General features: G+C 40.1%; 2 protein-coding genes across 3 annotated transcripts in view; both read right to left on the bottom strand.

Annotated features, from left to right (window-relative positions):
* Nucleotides 1–9,765, bottom strand: part of LOC128368927 (retinal-specific phospholipid-transporting ATPase ABCA4-like) — a 37,232-nt gene extending 27,467 nt beyond the window's left edge. For both annotated transcript variants that reach the window (XM_053329850.1, XM_053329851.1), the window contains exons 1-8: nucleotides 9,700–9,765; nucleotides 9,344–9,437; nucleotides 9,102–9,243; nucleotides 8,811–8,950; nucleotides 8,012–8,139; nucleotides 7,604–7,801; nucleotides 4,235–4,324; nucleotides 472–709 (exon numbers count right to left, since the gene is read on the bottom strand). In XM_053329850.1, the coding sequence (XP_053185825.1) occupies nucleotides 472–709; nucleotides 4,235–4,324; nucleotides 7,604–7,801; nucleotides 8,012–8,139; nucleotides 8,811–8,950; nucleotides 9,102–9,243; nucleotides 9,344–9,437; nucleotides 9,700–9,765 (1,096 nt within the window). The remainder of the gene's footprint in view (nucleotides 1–471; nucleotides 710–4,234; nucleotides 4,325–7,603; nucleotides 7,802–8,011; nucleotides 8,140–8,810; nucleotides 8,951–9,101; nucleotides 9,244–9,343; nucleotides 9,438–9,699) is intronic.
* A 2,394-nt stretch (nucleotides 9,766–12,159) lies between these two features.
* Nucleotides 12,160–19,481, bottom strand: part of arhgap29b (Rho GTPase activating protein 29b) — a 30,082-nt gene continuing 22,760 nt past the window's right edge. The window contains exons 14-22 of the mRNA XM_053329852.1: nucleotides 18,432–18,601; nucleotides 17,923–18,057; nucleotides 17,326–17,424; nucleotides 16,404–16,567; nucleotides 15,909–16,097; nucleotides 15,564–15,701; nucleotides 15,086–15,318; nucleotides 14,379–14,679; nucleotides 12,160–14,114 (exon numbers count right to left, since the gene is read on the bottom strand). Coding sequence (XP_053185827.1) covers nucleotides 12,918–14,114; nucleotides 14,379–14,679; nucleotides 15,086–15,318; nucleotides 15,564–15,701; nucleotides 15,909–16,097; nucleotides 16,404–16,567; nucleotides 17,326–17,424; nucleotides 17,923–18,057; nucleotides 18,432–18,601 — 2,626 coding nt within the window. The 3' untranslated portion in view covers nucleotides 12,160–12,917. The remainder of the gene's footprint in view (nucleotides 14,115–14,378; nucleotides 14,680–15,085; nucleotides 15,319–15,563; nucleotides 15,702–15,908; nucleotides 16,098–16,403; nucleotides 16,568–17,325; nucleotides 17,425–17,922; nucleotides 18,058–18,431; nucleotides 18,602–19,481) is intronic.

The raw sequence follows: 19,481 nt of genomic DNA, 5'->3' as shown, positions 1-19,481 counted from the left end.
TGCCTTCACCGCTCATCCATGACAACTGGGTGAACTGTTGATCTAGAGCAGCTATTAAACGGACAATCTGGAGAGATTATTTGTTTGATCTGCCATCCAAGATCAAGAATGAACCTTTGAACCTTAATTTTTATGACAACATGGATTAGAAGTCCTTAAAGTGTTCAGAAACATGGATATTTTAACATCTACAACCTAATAGATAACTGGGTCAGTCTTTTTGGAAGAAAATCATGTGATATGACTGAAAGCTCCAAACAGCTACTTAACTGATCTCATGTTGAGATTGCTTTCTCAATTTCAGTCTTGTTCAATATTCTGTTAATTTATTGTATACTAGCTGAAAAAACAGTTTGCTATGATTGTTTGTACAGTATGTGCTTCATATTCTAATTAGCTAATAATTACAGTATATAGTACAGTACATAAAGTGGAATTAGAGCATTTAAAGTTCAGGACTTCTTCACTTACTGGTGGTGTCATCATAGACATAGTTGTAGCTCTTGGTGCCATTCACCCCTAGAAACACCTTGTAGTTGTTGTCCTCATACCAGTTGAAGGACAGCACCCTGGAGCCACCTCCCTCTGGGTATCCACAGAAGAGGCTGGACACGCTGGACATCAGCTGGGTGAAGGAGGGCGGACCTCCAGCTCTGAACAGAGAGGTAACGGCCTTCAGGAGCTCCTGAGAGCCTTCCCGCTCCATCAGCTGTGAAACACAAAAACAGGAGACTTTCTCATAATTGGTAACATCTTCTAGAAGTTACCTCTGTTGAAGTCATCTCATCACCTTTTCTGTGCAACAGGGCACATATAGACATAGATTAAAAATAACAGTTTTTAATCTATGAATCAGTAGTACTTTGGAAATGGGTAATCTCTTACTATTGCTAAACAGTGTAATCCAGACTAAGAGGCTCTGCCAGGCTGTATTTTGACCCAGGGGTATATACACCATCTTAGTTTGCATCTTAACACTCCCTAATTAGCCCTCTGACCTCTATGAGATATTAGATGTATACATATAGAACATGAGTTTAGTTAGATAGCGTGCAGGAAAGTGTACATGTAAAATTTCACCTGAAACAACTTTAATCATTTCATATTAATGATTTGACCCAGATATACAGTACACACACACGCACACACACACACACACACACACACACACACACACACACACACACACACACACACACACACACACACACACACACACACACACACACACACCAGCTCATGGTGACTTCTGGGGGCATTACTGGGCTTATTACTTTTATTCTATTATTAGACTTAATTACAGTTACCCTAACCGTAACCATAGAGACTTGCCTAACCCCTTCACATTAACCATGACCTTAACTGCTGACCCAAAATTGGGGACACAGCTTTTGTCCACAGACCACACACACATACAAACAAACACACACACACACTAACACATACACACACACACACACACACACACACACACACACACACACACACACACACACACACACACACACTCACACTCACACATACACACACACACACACACAGAGGAAAGTAAATGCATGAACTTAAGTAGCCATAGCCACGATCACAACTCTATACACATACATACTAACACATAACAATTGCACTCTGACGCTCACTTTCCCTAACTTTCATATTCTTTGACCGACGTCTGGTCATCAGTGTGGCCAAGCAGAGCTGAATTTCATTCACCACCCAACAGGATATTTGAATGTTGGAAGCATAAATAATTACCTTTGAGCTATTTGACCTTTTAATAGATCATTATATACAAGGTAGGTATATTTATGCTGTTCATATTCATTCATACTGAACAAATTCTATTAAATAAACAATCAAGTAGAAAACAATAGTTTGAAAGATAAGCAAACTTTTTGGACAGATGCCTCACCTCACATGACAAGGGGGCGGACTAAATATCCTCCAATTGATAGAACAAAAATAGCTTCATCATGTGCATTTCTCCCCACTAAGTATCATTTCCTTTCTAAAGAAAAAGAGAAGGTTGCCAATAATTACAGTTTTATGGCTGAGTTGGTTTTGTTCATTAAAACAAGCTATTAATCACACATTGCTCCAAAGATACAATCAGTTAATAAAAAATAAACCTAAAATGAAATAACTGTTTTTAGATGGTCTCATAGGAAATCAGATCCACTAATATTTGTTCATAAGCACTGATTTTAGTACTTTTAGAACTATTAGTTATATAAACCCTCCTGCAGGTTCTAATGTAGGACTATATTGCAACACTGATAATCAAACGGGTTTAAAAGGTCAGTGTGTGAAAATGACTCACTGCTTTTCTATGTCCCCCACTCAAACATAACCTTTGTGTGTGCATATGCACTTGCTGAAACCCTCCCCCCTCCCACCACCCCCACCCCCCGGTTCCTTTCGCTCTCACTCCCTTTTCCTCCCTCTTCTTATTTATTATTTCACACACAAACACTAAATTAAAAGGAAGGAGAGGTGGGCAATGAGAGCATTTGGCTAGCCTTTCTGTCACCACGGTGATATGAAGGTCCCACCTACAGGATGTGTCACCTCCAAGAAATGTCTCCCTCTCCTCTCTCCCTCCTTCCCCCCGCCCCTCTCTTTCTCTCTCACCCCGTGCTTATGGCGATGATGTGATACACTTTCCCCCCTTGGGACATACAGTGAACGTGCTGAAACACACGAGACAATTCCAGTCATCCTTTCTATCAATAGGTGTGTGTGCGTGTGTGTGTGTGTGTGCGTGTGTGTGTGTGTGTATGTCTGATTTTTTTAATTACTATATCAATTGGTAGAGATGCAATTCATAAACACTTCTATGGAGATTAGTGAGGGAGAAAAAGTGTTCAAGCAGTCCATATCAAATGGTGTTAATGTACTGTAACTCTACTCTTTTATAGTTATCTTCTCCCTCTAATCCATTCCATTCAATTTCTATTATATTCAATATTCATCCAAAAGGACGATGAGCCCCTCGATGAGCCCCTCAAGAGCTCATAACATCCATGACAGCTGAAGATAAAGAAGAGGCTATAGTGTCTGTTTTTTATGCATTCTTCCTCAGCATTAATCCTTCTTTTTTTTATGTGTGTGTTTGTATTTGTGTCCTATTTCAGAAAAACAGATCTGTATGTGTTATGACTAAAAGTTCCAGAAAAGCAAATAAATGGATCTTGTGGTGAGATCATTTTCTGGAAACAGCTGTTTCAACAATGAAAATTCAGTTTAAGCTTGGGAAAGAAGTCCTTAAAGGAATAGTTTGTTTTTTATTATCAAAATATGTTATGTGTCTGTAACAAATTTAATCAAATAATTAAAAATCATTAATGAGCTTTACAGGTGCTGGTATGCAGATTTGGTTAATTTAGGACAGAGCCAAGCTAGCCGTCCCTCCCTGTTTCCAGTCTTTGTACTAAACTAAGCTGACTGCTGATTTTTTTTTTGTCCCATTAAGGACATCCTTTAAGCACTAATAGAAATGTAAACATCTCCATGACAACATCACAAATTCTGCTGATAGCAATCATGTGGTGTGATTAAAGGCTACAGATAACTGACCTTGAAGTGAGATTGTTTTATGCTAGGTCTTTACAATAGTCTCTTTCATTATATTACATTTTATTCTGTTCTGAATACCAAAGAAGTTTGAGGGTTTGATCACATAAAACAGGAAGAATTTAGAAACATAAAGAGACTAAAATACAGAAAGATTAACCAAGGAACATCATAGAGAATCATTCAGAGTACTTATTCTATTCTGATCTGCATTTATATTCTTTATATCCGGTGAATAAAACGAGATAGATGCACATCTATACTTACACATACCATCGGAGTCTACTTGCTCTCACACTCGCATGCATACACACAACCTATGTTATGTAACCTTTGTGAGTACGCATACATTCATACTTAAAACACCACACCCTAACATACCTAACATACATATCACGTGAGTCCACATGTAGGTTGTGTGCTTATTATCACATACATATTCGCTCCCAGACACACACACACACACACACACACACATACACGCATGCACACCCCACATTGTTGAACCCATCACTCAGCCTCCACTGTGAGCGATTCTCAAACAGGGAGCAGCGGAAGAGGCGAGTTTCCTGCAGGCTAAAAATACTGGGGCCTCTGATCCTGCAGGACCGAAGAGAAGAGAGAAGCATGAGTTGAAGGGATTGATGGATTTTGGAGCACTTACAACTTGGATCTTCTCCGACGTCCCTTTAAGAACCTGACCCCAGAAGTGTAGGTCAATCCCTTCGGAGCTCCTGTCCAAGACCTGAGGCATCTGGGGAAACAAAGTCACAAGATATACTGCATTATGGAGACAGTCAAGTGAAAAAAATATTAATATTAAAAAATGAGATCAATGCAGATAAAATGAGAGATTCAACACAATTAGCCGTTTGTTCTCCTGGTTAAAAACTATTGCTCTTTCTTTTTTTGTCATATCCCGTGATGACCTTAGACAGATAAACACATTCACATCTAGAAGATAAACAGTGATCCTAAAGTATTACTGGAAACTGAGTACTTCCAAAATATGTGTTGTTAAAAAGGATGAACCACTTAAATTCAAACCACAATGCACTATAATAGCAGTTGCTTCAATTTATCACACAGTCTGGGTGTTGTCTGCATTTATGGAGAAATTGAGTAGCTAAATCTGTATTACACTAGAAATCCATCAATTGCTTGATGTGGAAACACACTCACATTATTCCATTATTCCCCTAAACCTCCCTCAATGACTTTATCTTCTTGAGAAACCATTAGCAGTAGGTGTTAGAAAAGGCCCGGTCAGGCCAAAGTGCTGAGGGCTACGGAAAACCCTGAATGCCAAGGCAAACACGCACATGAGATATCCTTCCTCTCACATTCCTCGCGCCTGAATTTCAATGAACGAAGGAAGGAGCGAGGCGGCGTGGGGGAAAGAGAGAAAGCGAGGGAATAGGAAGGGAGAGTGTTGAGAGGTGAGAGGGGAGTCAGGAGTGTAGTTGCTCAAAGGCAAAGGTTACTGTTGTAAGGGGCTTTACACATAATAGAGTTAATGGGCTAAATGTAGAGATCAGCACTAGGATGCTACTGTACTACTAATACTGTACAAACCAAGGAGCACATGTGCATATCTGTCATATTTCTCTGCTACTCACTGACAGTATCAACAATATATATGATCTGTAATTATATATTCCACTATATATTTTTTCTCCATTCTATGTACAACAAAAGTGTACAACCAAGATGTTAAATACTATATTCGCTTTGCTTTAAAGCCCCTGACAACAAATGTTCTTAATCAGCCTCTCACTATGAGTTATGATCTGAATACACATTGGGTTTTTTCACTTGAGACATTTTTATGTTTTTTTGATTTATTTATTTGTTATATTCTCACTGGTTTCAAGTGGGCGGGGCTCAGTTGTCACATACTCCTGTGTATCAATCACAAGTAGGCAACGTCCAAATAAGAGTCTGATGACAGTTGGTGGGTTGTTTGGTTGCTGTCAATCAAGTCAGATCACACCACACCCACCTGATGAAGCAGATTAGCTGAGTATGAGAGTGTTAATCTCTTAATAATAATATAAAGAATAAATATAAAGAATAATAATAAGAAGTTTTTTAATCCTCATGTTCCATAAAGTCATGAATTTTTCATCAATGAAAAATATTTAAGATTTGTTTTCAGACACTTTCATTTGACCTCATACTTGTCTGCTATCAGTTGGTGAAATATAGTGTTGCTTTGTGTAATTTCTGTCTGCCCAAGTCTGTTTAGTCCTCTGTGTTATTCAAATATTAGCCTAATATCTGAACCATTTACTCCTATATTCAAAGTCTTATTTTTGCAGTTGTGATGTCTTCAAGAATTGACTCAAGATGTCATCATGCTCTTACTGTGTCATTCCTACAGACAGTCAACATAGTTACCAGACAGCCAGGTGTGCTGGCAGCTATATGGACTGATCTCTTCTGAGCGGCACTTGTTGATAACATATTTAAACAAGGTGCAGCATCACGACTTACAGAGTACCTCACAGTCTGTGGGCAGGGCCTAGCTAAACCCATTAGAGAAACAGGCCAAGAGGAGGATAATGTCATACTGGGTCTCTGAGCCAGTCACCTGACCCACTCAGGCTGTACACTAACAAACACATATAGCAGGATAACTTAAGGTTGTCAAAGAAGAATAGTTCCAATATTGTACAAGGTGTGAGGTACTTTACTCTTACTTCCTCTTTTAGTGCTACTTTAATTTTCTGTGATGTGCTTCGGAGAGACAGCCTTCATACACAAATAAAAGTTATACATAACAGTTTTTTTTATCTTTACTTTAAAGTATGAGAGATAACATGAGGTATCATTTTGGGGGAAACTAAATGGTGCCTGTTTTAAAACAGAGTTAAAACAGAGCGTGTGGTTTATTCCAAGCTCTAAATAAAGCCTGTGGCCTGTGGCCTGTGGCTAGTGACCAGGTCTGACATCGTCACCTGGATGAGTCACTAGGACTCACATGTAGCACTGGCATCGACAGTCTCTGTATTGAACCAACCATCAAGCCACGATGTACTGAGAGAGAAAAAAGCACTCTGGCATGCAAACCACTGTTGAATGTGTCATCACGAGTATGAAAGTGAAAAAATAGAAACAATGTTTCATTAACAGCTTGACTAATCCAGTTGCTTTCATAAAGAAGTCCAGCTGAGAAAAGGTCCACAGAAGTGGTAAAAATAACAAACTGTTGTGTCAGAGTGACACAAAAGGAGATGAGCACATTCTGTGGAAAGTTCCCTTTTAGAATTGTAACTGTTCAGGGTTCAAAGCCAACATAAACTACCAATAAATATTATACTGATTTTACTGAGAAATACGCAGATTTTGCTCAGTAAAATCCCCCCACGCACCCACCCCCCACCCTTTCTTTGTAAATAGTTCACAGTGAATGTACCAAGTAACACAGTGTAGTGAAACATCTTAAAGAGTGTCCTTTAGGTTAAGTCTGGGGATATTAAATATATATATGAAGTTTTCTTGTCTTCAGAAAATCCCAAGAAAACACTAAAACCATCAGTTAATGTCTAATATATCTTATTACTCCATGCCACAGCTGGCATTGTTAAATGTATTAAAAACACATCAATGGGCCTTCATTACCATAAATATGGGCACTGCTGTCCATTTGAATTCCTAAATACACCATCCAGCTGCTGGAAATACTCAATAGGGTATAACGTTTGCTAAACCACAATCATCTGGAAATCTATGACAACCTTAATGACTGAAAAGCATTTTAACAGAAGACTGCTCACTGACAAAACAGGACATGACATCATCCAACAACACACAGTCTTCAAATAAAACCACAATGGTAATAAATACTCGCATGTCATCCTCAGTGGCCATAACCCAAAAGACAAATCTCTTGACTAAAGAAAGCAAAGGAGTAAGGGTGGGGAGGCCCAGTTTGAAGCAACAACATCCTTTAAACAACAATACACAATTTGACACTAATGTGCTAATGTTCACAACAGCTGCACGAAGTCCTTTCAAACAAGCTACTAACCAGTTTGAAGATTTTGAAGAAGTCCAGATTAGCATACAGGATATCCTCTATCTTCTGCAGTCTTTGTTGACTGAGGGCACACATGGCGTTGCGCACCCCATGGAGGCCCATGCGGCTGGGGAAGATGATGAAGCGCTCCAGTAGGGCCTGGCTGCAGGCTATGTCTTTCAACTGCAGGTCTGGGATGCCAAAGGCAAACTGAAGAACATGAAAAATGAGAGAAAAAGTGGAATATTTTCTTTATTGACTCAGGGATGATGTTTGAAGTCAAGGCTGTATGTTTTTAAGAAACGTGGTATGTCTCATAGTTAACAAATATTATTAAACAGGCCCAAGAACATAATGTTATTCTTCAATATTGTTTTACAGAATGAAGTTGAACCCCTCAGTTTTCCACCCAAAATGCACCTGTTCTAGTCGAATTTCTGCGTTGACGAGCTCGTAAACTATAGAGTTAGACAGGCCAGCGTCTCGCAACAGGAAAGCTGTGAGAACCTCATCATCCTTCAAAATGTCATTTATCTTCAGCCCACGACCTGAGAAGAGCAGCAGAGATAGTAAAAGGTTAGAACCACTAAAGACAATATTGACTTGAGCAGAAGTGAACTGCACAGATGTAATGATTCACAACAAGTCAGGATCTGGTGTGTCAGGGGAAATCTGGAGAGCAGGAGGTGTAAGGAAAAGTTTAAATTAATGTCATATTCACAGTAACCTTGGCTTGTCGTGTGTGTATTTCAATCCTGCACATATGACCGACCATAAAAGTGTGAATATTACCAGGGATAAAAGGGCATTTATAGAGAATATGGCACCATTGGATGTTCCTTCTTGGATGTTCCTGTGTACAGTTTACATCCAGTAAGAAAATGTGACATCTGACATTTCCGATAGCAGTGAAACCTTATTGTGAATGTGATGAAACAATAAAGGAAAATGAAACATTGAGATTCAGACAGAGATTTAAAAAAAAAAAAAAAGAAAAAAGAAAAGAAGAAGAAAGTTTAAGTGTGGAGATGTTATGATGGAAACAAGACAGAAAATGAAACACTAACAAAAAGAGGATGTGGAGGCAACAGGATAACAATGTCATGTTTCCAGTCATGTTAAGGTTAATGTTTTATAGGAAATTATGTCAAGTGGGTTTTTACAACTTGGCCAGAAAGTCTTTCTCTGCTAAGTTTCACTCTAAAGTTTTGTCCTTTACCTGACACTGAAGACGGCCTGTTGCGCAATGTTTCCATGAAGTTTGAGAAGGACGACATCTGACTCCAGAGACGGCCCAACTGTTGGATCTCCTCGTCATTGAGCAGGAGCTCCTGGGCATCAGCGTAAAACTTTGCCAATCTGCAACACAGAGCCAACCACAATAAATATCAATATCTAATGATTTTAAAACTTAGATGAGTAAATGACTATGAACAGTTCACAATGTTTCCTTTGTTTTCTGCTTCAGTGGGACTAAGTGTTGGCTTGAAAGTGTTTTGGTTAGCCTTACACAGAATTGTTATAGTTGGATACAACTCCTGGAGACTCTCCTCTGGTCGGATATCTGAAGCAGGGGTTGTTGGCATTGCAGAAGATGCCCTGGATCCAGGGTAGAATCCCTGTGGAGGGCATCGCCTTGTTTGGGAAATGACCTGAAGGAGCAAAGAAAATATGTGATAGTATGTGAATCACCAAACATACCAGGAGACATTTAAAAACATCAGTATTGATTTTTGAGATGTTTTTTCTTACACTCATGTTGTTGGTACAGTGGATTGGCTTTCCTTAGCCACACCAGACCAATGAATAACAAGACTGGCCAGCAGATCTCAATCAGGAAGCGAATCTGGACATAAGTGGGAAACATATTCATGATACATATATATATAAAGAGTTAAATACCAGAAACACAGCAGCACCTGTCCAGTCTAATCCAATACAACAGTCCTCAAATTACCCATCAGTTTGACAAACACTATATACAGTTTATGTTGAGACTGCTACATGATGAAGCTGTTGGGTCACCAGCTGTGTTGTGCTATGTGTGTTGAATGGGCTCTATCATGTTGTTGATGTTTTGTCCAATCCATTCCCATAGATGGTTATACCTTCTGCCTCTTGCGGAGAGTCCAGTTTTTCCACAGTAATAGTCGGATTTGGGAGCTTGTCTTCATTGCTCTGCAGCTCAACCCCTGGAGGGGGTCATCAGACAGAGACAAACCTGCAGACACACAACTCCATCACTCATGATTCTGCTCCTGCGAAGATATTGGACTACATTTTTAAGGTCTAGCCTTCAGTGGTCTCGTCTTGAAGGTTGACTTGATTTATACATGACTTTCAAAAAACATCATTAGATACATTTTAGGGGGATTTTTTTTTTCTGGAAAGGATATACTCTTCTGAAGTGCTCCCAATCAAAATACTATATCCCTACTGGCTCTATGGTTCATTGTGTGGGCATGTTTATGCAAAAAGAAAGCTGGAAAATACAAGTTGGTATAACATTATAAAAACTACTAAAATGTATCATTTAACACCATTATTTACAAGGTGAAAACATGAGGTCATAAAGACTTATTCCAAAAAACAAAATTCATTTTGGAGACACTGAAAAAAAACCTCAAACATCAATCACATATACAGGTTATGTGTACAGATGGCCTCGGAGCATGTTGGACATGGAGTAATTTGTTCACAGTGACGAGTCCAATAGATTACCCCAGACTGCCAGACTGAGGATGCAGGTACATAAACACTTAAGAGAAAACATGAGGACTACGAAGGCTATTAAAATAAAAGAGGAGAGTAAAATCTATCATTATGTGTCTGACTCCTCTGAAATCACCTTATTACCCAAACAGTAATTATACATGACGGGACTTCATTGCAACAAGATTGATAGAAACATGTAGAAATTATGTGGCAATCGTGTCTCGTCGTTAAAAAACAATGTTTAAGACGCCATAACATTAAAAATGAAGTCACGATGGATTTCTGTTTATACAGCAAAAACATTATATTACTGCAATCTAGGTATCATCAAAACTACCGTACAGTAATTAGCAACCATACACTGCAACTATCAGCTCTTACATCATCTTCCAATACATCTAATTATGTCACTAAAAGAATAAGACAGTTCATTAATAGCCTTACCTCTTATGGAATGATATAGAAGTCATACGACATCTAGAGAAAGAGGTTCACAAACAAGCTGAAGTAATGGAAGACATTAAGCAAGGTAGAAGAGCTCCGCATGACTCCTAGCTGCCCACTCTCTCTCTCCTCTGCCTGCAGGTCAGCAGCACTCCTAATCTGATTGCTCTAATCTCCCAGCTCAACATGGGCAGGCAGAAAAAAGACAACAGTCATCCATTTTGAGGAAGAATTAAGGCAATATCTGTTGGAGGAAAAGAGGGATCATCGTTTAAAAGAAAAGAAGGGAGGCTACAGGTTTGATCAGGACCAAATGTGTTTTTCCCTGTCTTGTCAAATTGTCCTTGAGGAAACATTTATCTGCATATTCACTGTAAATTATTCTGCAAATAAGTCTTTTAGCTCAGCGCCTATAAAATGAATCAGAGTTTAGGCTTGGGGACATAAGAAGTGACAGGAAGCAGAGACAGTAGTTTTGTTGCCGGTTTTGTGTTGAACACGTCTGAAGTGAGTCACTCCTCTGAGCAGCTCGACAAGGCTGAACAGGTGACATGGATAATTAAGCTGCGGGAATGTGAAGCCTTGACAGAAGCACAGTAAAACCACTTGAACCTGCTGTGAACTATGTGTAAACAGATGCAGCTTACCCTGAAACTACATTCAAATGATCTTAGCTATGCAGAAATCTGGGCACCCTGGTGGCTCAGGTAGCTCAGTGTCTACTATTGTGTCTTTCTCCTATTATTTGCTAATACAGCAAAAAAAAAAAAAAAAAGGAGAAAAGACTGGATACATGGTTGAAGTACAGAATAGGATGCAATGTAATCCCGCAGGTAGCATATAGAAGTATAATAAACAAAGTAAATTCATCTCTACAGTCTCATGTATGGTTCTCTGAGGCACTGAAGAAACAGAAATACATCAGTCTATTAATAAATTAGTTAGTGGGGAGAAAATTAATGGGCAACTGTTTATAATGGATTAATCATTTGAGTCATATTTTGAGCAAAAACTCAAAATATTCTTTGTTCCCAGTTTTTGAAATGTGACAATTTTCTGCTTTCACCTCACCGTAAAATTAAAATCTTCCAATTTTGGACTGTTTTCATTTTTCATTATTTTCTGAGGGGATAGATTTTCAGATAAATTTATATTGAAAAAAAAAAGTGTGAGCCCTACATCTCTGTCTTCATCTCTGTCTCTTGCCTCAAGTTGTTCAATACAGCAAAATATACCCCAAAATCAGACTGAATACAGGACTGAGATACATAATAACACACTGCAATGTATCAGATGGTGTAAATAATACATATTAAATCTGAAGAGCTCAAAGAAAAACCCTTTTTAAATAATTATCTGGGGCACTAAAAAAAACATCTGTAATAAAAAAAATGAGATAGGAACAAAAATAACAGTTTAAACTACATGTTTAATTTGCAGCAAGAACTGTTGCATGTCATTTTTCTCCTGTATGGTCACAATAACACAATGAAAAAAAATCACTGTGACAAACATGCAGTATGTATGTATGAATATAAAAAAACGTAAACAGATAATAATGGTTTACATACTGAGAAAAGATGTACCAATCATAGGCTAAAAAGGAACAAATTTAAGGGTAAAAGACTTCTTAATAATTAAGAACCTCGTGTTAAAAATTACTTCCATCTATCCCTTACGGAACAAAATACAAATTTAAGCCAATTTTAACATTAATGGCAACATTAGAATTTGAATCTGCATTAAGTGCATTGTGTGATTACAATAAAATATCATTTTGTAACAAATCAAACATTGAACATTGACAACATGAACAAGGAAAATGATAGGTTTACAATTCTTTACAGACAGAAGTCAGTCTTGTGGTTGGTAAATCTCTTTGACATAAAAAACAGAATTCATGTATTTGTTATTTAAAAAACATGACACCAATGTATTCAGTGTTGGCATCACACTTCACTTGTTCTGATGTTTTTGGTATACCAACCACTGCTGACTATGACGTAAAATATAATATATTAGTACTTATAACACTTTCATGGTTTATTTTCACAGACCTACACTTGCTCCCAGTCTCAGCCTCTTTGATAAAGAATGTTTTTCCCAGTATACACAATGGCACGGATACATTAATATTTACAGTTATAATGTTTTTTTTTTTTTGGCATCAGACAAAATGAGCTTCTCTGTGTTCGAGCTCCTGCAGCCTCCGAGGTCGCAGTCTTTGGTAGACGGGTTTTGTCTCGCTGGGGCTGAGGTCGTCGGGGCTGCTCGGAGGTGGGGACTGAGGGGGGGAAAGGCTGGTGGAGGTCGAGGTCCCGGGGTCAATGGCGCTGTCGGTGGAGTCCTGTGTCTGGAGCAGTGTCTGTGGGGGGCTGGTGAGGGTAGGGGATGGAGTGATTACAGGGGTGGGGCTGGTGGGGCTGGTGGGATTGAGTGCAGAAGTAGTGGTAGTGGTGGTGGTGACGGTGGCAACAGTGGTAGTCCAGTTCGGAAGTGTCCTAGCTCTGCTGTTAAAGGAAATTGGGGGCTTGTAGAAAGTCCCGGGAGGAGGTTGCAGAGTCCTCGGTGCCCTGAGCGTTAGCGGAAGAGTTGGTGAGCTCCTAGACTCACTGACTGAAGTATCTGTGTCATTTTCCCTTTTATACGTCCAGAGAGGCTTGACTGACATTGTACAGGGGTTGCTGGGGAACATGGTGCTAACACTACTTGTGGTATGGCCCAGAGAGGAAGTGGTCACTGCTGGGCCAGCGGTGACAGGTATCGACGTCTTAATAGGCTGCACTCCAGAGCTGTTAGGTGGCAAGTTGGCCATTATCTTAGCAGTCCTGGGTGTAACATCATAGTGCTTGTACTTCCTGTCCCATGTTCTCCTCTGCATTGCCTGTGTGTCCATAAAAGGCGTGATGTAGTAGGTGCTAATTCTGGATGAGCCGCTCTGCCGGACCTTTTCTGGCTCTGGCATCTCCAGTATCGTTTCGGCGACGGGGTCCCGCTCGACTGAGCTGGCGTCAGTGTTAGCAGCGGCGTTTCGGATGTTCCTCTCGCTGAGCTGGGCGGGAGCTGGTAGGCGTTCCAGAGGCATGCTGATCGGCCGAGACACGTGTCTTGCGCGCTGGGTTCGTAGCTGGACCTTTGGTGGCACGGTGGTGGTGGTGGTTGTGGTGGAGGGGACGGTGGTGCTGGGACGGCCAAACACTAAGGTTGACCTCTGGACTTCCTCTTGACTAGATGTCTGGATCCCATTGAGTCTGTCCGAGGCTGAGGCGTCTGTTCTGTCTATTCCTGGCTGGACCTCCTGAACCTCATTCAGGATGTGTGAGGATGGGATCACTGATGAGTATCTTTTGAAGACTTTGGCATTCTGAAAGGAAATTAAACACAATCAGAGTCTTTGCAGCACATAGTGATATCGAATTTCATTTAGAATGAACAAAAAAAAAATCATGTCTAAAAAAATTAAAATGAAATGGTGACATTATCAGAATTCCCCTTGACACCCTTTGTAAAAAATATTACATTTAAAACAATCCATATATAGCAATAGGACAGGTAACTTAATAGAACATTGCTAATACTTTGTACACTATACTGTATCCACTGTATTCATCTCTTTTGACCTCCTCACCTCTTTGATGTCCATCAGGGAGGCGGAGTGTCTGTTGAGCCTCTGCAGCTTCTCTTGGGGCGTGAGTCTGGGAGACACCTGGCCAGTGATGGCGATTTCAGAGCAGGACATAGGTGTCATGTCAAAGATCGCTTTGAAGTGTCGCACCAGCAATTCCACCATCAAGGCCTGGTAGGGGTAGTCCACCAGGGAGGACAGGGACACCTCAGCGTCCGTCTGCCGCGGCTTAACCAGCGTGGGGCCAAAGATGATGCCCAGGTTACTTGCGGTCATCTTGTTCTCTTCTGCCTGCTCTGTCACTCTGTGGCAGTAAAGAGAAATAATGAGTTTACAAGTCCAACAGGCATATTTTAGACCAATATTTAACCTTATACAATAAATGATGATAAGGAAAACTTTTTACTGAGCCTTCTGCAATAACAAATACAATTCAGAACACTTCCTATTATTTTTAGACTAGTAAATGATGTAAATATAGAGAACATTATCACATATATTAAAAAAAGAAAATTTCAACACCAACTAAACAAGACTTATAATAGAGCATGGACTTCTATGTACTTTTTGTCACTTCCTCTGTGCTTTAGGGAAGTCTCCATTTCCCTTTGCGTCTCATGAAGGACTGTTTACGGTAACACGAGCAATAAACAGAAATCCTTAGCTTTCTAGAACTAACAGTTGGTGGGTTTTTTTTTTACAGCCCTTACTTGTTTAGATGGGCAATAAGATAACGCAGAGTCTTGTAGTTGGCTGGAGGCAACTGGCAGAGCAGGTCTCTGATCTTGAACATGACGCGGTTAAGGTTGACGCTTGGACCACATTTTTCTCCCGTCTTGGTGCCCTGTTGTTTATCGGCCTCCTCCACGATCACTCTCTGGCACTCTTTGGCCAGGCCGATGATGTCATTGTAGTATCGGTACAGGATCAGCGGCTCGGGTAACTGTACGCAGAAAGAAAACAGGGCTGTGTTGTTTGTCTCTCGCAGTGAATACATTTGTGACATTGCATCATGGGGATGAACAGACAACTTTAACTTCCTCCTGCTATACTAACAACAACTTTACTACAATTTAACCCGTGCAACACTAATTACCACAATATCTACCTTTTTATACTTCCACATGAACATAATTGTAATTTTTAAAAAAAACCCTCTACCTAGTTCAGTAAGCATTTAAGACCCACCTGTCTCAGGTAGAGTTTGAGGACATTGCTGATGTCGTGAGGTGAGAGGTCCGACAGCTCGACCAAGTCTTTCCCATTTTCAAAAGCCTGACAGAGCTTCTCGACACGCGATTTGGCACCATTCACGCGATAAATGCCCTATGAGAAAATAAAAAGAAGAAGAGCATGTATCACCGAAAGAGATAATCACAGTCCAGTCAGCATATTTTTCACCATGAGGTAAAACCTTCATATTTTAGGTATAGTAATTAAATATGTCTGTATTGCTTGAATAAGTACTGAAAACCCAGATTTCAAATGAGAGAGAACTATCTTCACAGTATGCATCGTAAAAACTGACTTTACCTTGATGTTGAGGGCTCGACTTTCAATCTCAGAAGTGCACTTCTTGATGATGAAGGGGACTCCATCTGAGTTGTTCTTTGCTGCGTGGGAAAAGTCGATACCGAAGAGTTGCAGTCGGCCCTGCAACTTTTTATGGCCGCACTGGATAGCAAGCGTCTCTAGACACTTCTTATGGCAGGCCAGAGAACACTGGAGAATGAAAGAAGAGAGAAACAGTCCAAAATTAACACTTACATCAAACAAGGTCTAACAATGAAATATCTTACTTGTATCTCACAGTGTGATCTTAACAGTAGGTCAAATGTATTTAGATCTTAGTTTGATATTTTAGGTTTTCAAATACTAACTATAGTATTTCTATTGGATATCATTCATTTGCAATAACTGAAATGCACCAGATAGACTGCTATAATATTAAAACTGCATCATGATTGTGGCTGAAAAGGTAACACCATTATAATTTTTTAAGCTAACCGAATAGTATATATACTGTACCTCTTCACACTCGGCTCCATGGAAAACAACCAGACTGTCACACTCCCTACATTTAGATGGGGCTCGCAGTTTTCTCAGCTTGTGGGTTTGAGCAGCTTTGGACATCTGAGCATTTCGGAAGGGACCAGGAGAGCTGGCTGTCTCTGTCACCATCTCTGCCAGACCTGAAAATCAGAGCAGTCGATTAGGGAAATTACCAGTCATGTGACATCGTGCCGAATTCCTGTCAGTAAGGTGCCTGACATTTAATCAGAGCAATGAAAACTAGACTTTGGTAGGAGGGCAAATTAGAGAAGTAAAAAAAAAAAATGTTACAGGTGAAATTAGGATGCTATCACTACTGTAAAATCAAACACATTGTAACAGCGCAGGAGCAGTTAATCACATGAAGTCAGCCTAATAACCACATTATATTGCTATATACATACAGAGCTACTATTTTAGCACATTTAGCATACTCGGACTTCCTGTTCATTCACCGTAACACGTGTTGAAAAAATTAGGTCAAAAAGGCAAGCGGGTGCTGCTGCTGCTTCATGTCAAAATGAGAAAATAAACATTTACACTGACAACGAAAGGTCACCATAGATACAGGAAGTGTAAGCAGGGGCAGTATGCCAAAACTAACACGACCCCTATCAGTGCAGCTCTGTCGAGTATAAAATCACTTGATGTAAGCAAAATCCTCCAGAGAGTCAGACCCACACAAAACCACCTACAGTATACAGTAATATTGTGAGGTGTGCCAGTCTCACTATTTCTCCCTCCCTTTCACAACTTCCCTGTCACATACAATAAACCCACACACACTGACTGGCTGCATTACTTCAGACACAAGCCCAAAATTGGCATACGCATTAGCATGGATCACACACACAGACACACACACACAGACACACACACACACACAGACATGTCTTACCGTTGTCTGAGGGCGATGGTGGCTCCCTCTCATCCAAGTCATCAGCAGAAGACATAGTTCCAGTGGAGGGAGTTCTGGGCAGACGTCGTTTGAAGTCACCTGCACACAGAAATGCAAAGCAAGAATACATTTGTACATAGCCACGTACAGACACTAACAATAACGTGCTGATGTGTAGTTTTATAATAGAATCTGCCATGTGCAGTAAAGAGAACAGATAGTAGATAAGAGCATGTTGGATTAGGATTGAACACTTCATAGTGTTCACAATCTGACTTGTAGTTTCATGTGTAGAAGGAAGTGTATCCATTCCAGGGCAGAGCATGGCTCTGGTGAACAATGAGGAAGTTTCACTTCACAGATTTTATGAAATGAAGGAGGCATAATAATGAGCTCCACCATCCTCCTTTAGTTATGATTTGAATGTCAAAAACAAGCTATGAATGTTTTAAACGACATGATTTGGGTGTTTGATTAATAATATACAAATTTTAACTTATTTGCACAAGTACTTCCTCTCCTTTCAGTGTTTTTATTTTTACACAAACATAGACCCTCTTTTAAACTATGAAAAAATTTGGCATAAGATCCTCATACCTGGACTGGCGGTGGGGGAGTCCATGGACCTCGACTCGCTGCTGCCTCCGGCACTCTCCGAGTCGCTGCACATCCCGCCCTGGCTCCCCTGGTTACTGGAGGCCCAGGCTCTCAGCGGGGCCTGGCTTCTCAGTCCTGCAATGAAAACATACAGACCACCAGTCACACACAAACAGAATAACAACAGAGAAATACAACTAAATGACAGCTGCCTGTTTAGGATATTCTTAGCAGCAGTTTCAGTTATTTTCGGAGCAGAACAGTCACACGGTTATTCCAGACTTAAGATGAGTAAGCAGCAAACAGTTCAAACTGTTGATTTTAGACCTAAAGCATTTCCATGACAGAGTCTCTCAGGACAAGTTCCTGAAAAATGAAGAATGATCCAAGTCTACAGTAGTGTCATTTTGTTGATGACTGTTAATTTGCTTAAATGTTACTGTGTTATCACTCATTTAGTCAAAGTGGATATCAAACGGCATCTTTTGAGATCTTTTGAGCATAGGCACCTTGTATATCTGTGCTGCTGTTGGACCTCCTCTCTCTGATCTTTGCAGGCCGGTGCAGAAGACTGTCCACTTCGTCTCCGCTGAGGACGTCGCAGGAGTTGATGGATGCCTGCGACAGGTTGCCATGGGAGGAATGAGTGCTTCCCACTGACCTTTTGTTGAACACAAACCTGGGGAAATAAAGTTAGCATTTAAAGCTTTTGTGTGATGAATTTAATGGTAAATACAATTTTTATTGTCCACTTGCAAACTGTCTTTAAATCACAGCGTGCATTGGGGTTGTTTATCAACACCAGTGACGCACGCAACATTACTCCACCCCACACTGAAACTTTAAGCTTTCATTTTCTGTTATGCGATAAGGCTGTAAGCACTTCCTGTCGATGAGAGGCCTCTCAATGTTTTAATAATTTCATAGTTGTAAATAAATATAGATAAAATCATGAAATCCTGAAGTTGTGCTACAGACATAATTAAGACTGAAAGAGAGAGGGTTAGGAACTGAAACTATAATAAACCCAGTTAAGAGTAGACCACTGCGACTTATAATGACACGTATCACATGTCTGTGGTTTCACTGTTATGGAAGAACTAACTTTTCTCAAGCACTAAATTCACTTTGTTAGTCACGTAGCTGTTTTTCAGTCAACACCTGTGATTTATGCTTTAATGCTCATAGTGCGAGAAACGATATCAATCATCATAATGTAATTAACAGAGTACAAAGAAAACGTTTTATGAGGCACTGCTTATTCTCTTAACGGTAGGTAGTGAGAATGTGCGTGTGTGTGTGCGTGTGTGTGTGTGTGTGTGTGGGAAGCTGAATCTGAGCCGGCTTTGACAGTGTAAGTAGAGTCAGTAGAGTAAACCAGAGCCAAACTCTCAAGCTCACAATCTCCTCTGCTGCATTCAGCCTGCGCCACAGATATTTCCTGAGGAAGGGCAACAAATTCAACACGCATTCTGTCTCTCCTTGCTTCTCTCTCTCCTCTCTCTCACTTCCTCCCACTCTGAGTCACTGTTACCTTTGCTGAAAGAAGAACTGCACGA

The sequence above is a fragment of the Scomber japonicus genome, chromosome 12, assembly GCF_027409825.1.
Source record: "Scomber japonicus isolate fScoJap1 chromosome 12, fScoJap1.pri, whole genome shotgun sequence".
In the NCBI taxonomy this organism is placed as follows: Eukaryota; Metazoa; Chordata; class Actinopteri; order Scombriformes; family Scombridae; genus Scomber; species Scomber japonicus.
Note: the sequence above shows the minus strand (reverse complement) of the source record. Positions and strands in the feature narration are given on the sequence as shown.